This window comes from Eurypyga helias, unplaced genomic scaffold (assembly GCF_000690775.1).
Source record: "Eurypyga helias isolate BGI_N326 unplaced genomic scaffold, ASM69077v1 scaffold18627, whole genome shotgun sequence".
NCBI lineage: Eukaryota > Metazoa > Chordata > Aves > Eurypygiformes > Eurypygidae > Eurypyga > Eurypyga helias.
The window spans coordinates 10,248-10,828 of NW_010262604.1; the positions used below are offsets into that span (position 1 = coordinate 10,248).

Consider the following 581-nt stretch of genomic DNA (forward strand, 5'->3'; position numbering starts at 1 on the left):
CCATCCTTACTCCCTTCCCGAGCGTGTGATGCTCATGAAGGACCTGAGAGCAAGTTCTCTGGGAACTTGAAAAGTATTGTGCACGATCGGGGAGGCCACGTAACGTCGCTTTCCTTCTTCCTGCTTCAGGAGTTGCCCTGCCCTCCATCCCCCTCCGATGTGGACAGCCTCGATGGTCACAGCTTCAACGATGAGATGAGCAGTGACCCACGGGACATTGACCAGGATAACAGGAGCACTTCACCCAGCGTTTACAGCCCTGGCAGCGTGGAGAATGATTCCGACTCCTCCTCCGTCCTGTCCCAGGGGCCGTCTCACTCCCACGCACCACCCCCCCCCGCCCTTCCCCCAGGGCCCGCCGGTAGCTCCCCCTCCCGAGAGCCTGGCCCGTCCACCTGAGCCCAGCTTTGGGCTGCAGGGCGAGGTGCACCCCCAGGGACCCCCCGGAGGGAGCTACCACTCCCAGCTGGAGGGCCAGGCCTCCCGCATTTTCCAGGCTCAAGCTCCGCAGACACCCACCTCCTCCTCTTCTGCCGTCGGTGCCCCTTCCGCTCCCGCTTCCTCCTCCTCTTCCTCCTCCT

At 63.5% G+C, this 581-nt stretch overlaps 1 protein-coding gene across 1 annotated transcript in view; it reads left to right on the plus strand.

Annotated features, from left to right (window-relative positions):
• The window catches only part of LOC104512714 (atrophin-1-like), a 2,531-nt gene extending 2,132 nt beyond the window's left edge, over nt 1-399 (plus strand). The window contains exon 4 of the mRNA XM_010155797.1: nt 130-399. Coding sequence (XP_010154099.1) covers nt 130-399 — 270 coding nt within the window. The remainder of the gene's footprint in view (nt 1-129) is intronic.
• The last annotated feature ends 182 nt before the right edge of the window (nt 400-581 follow it).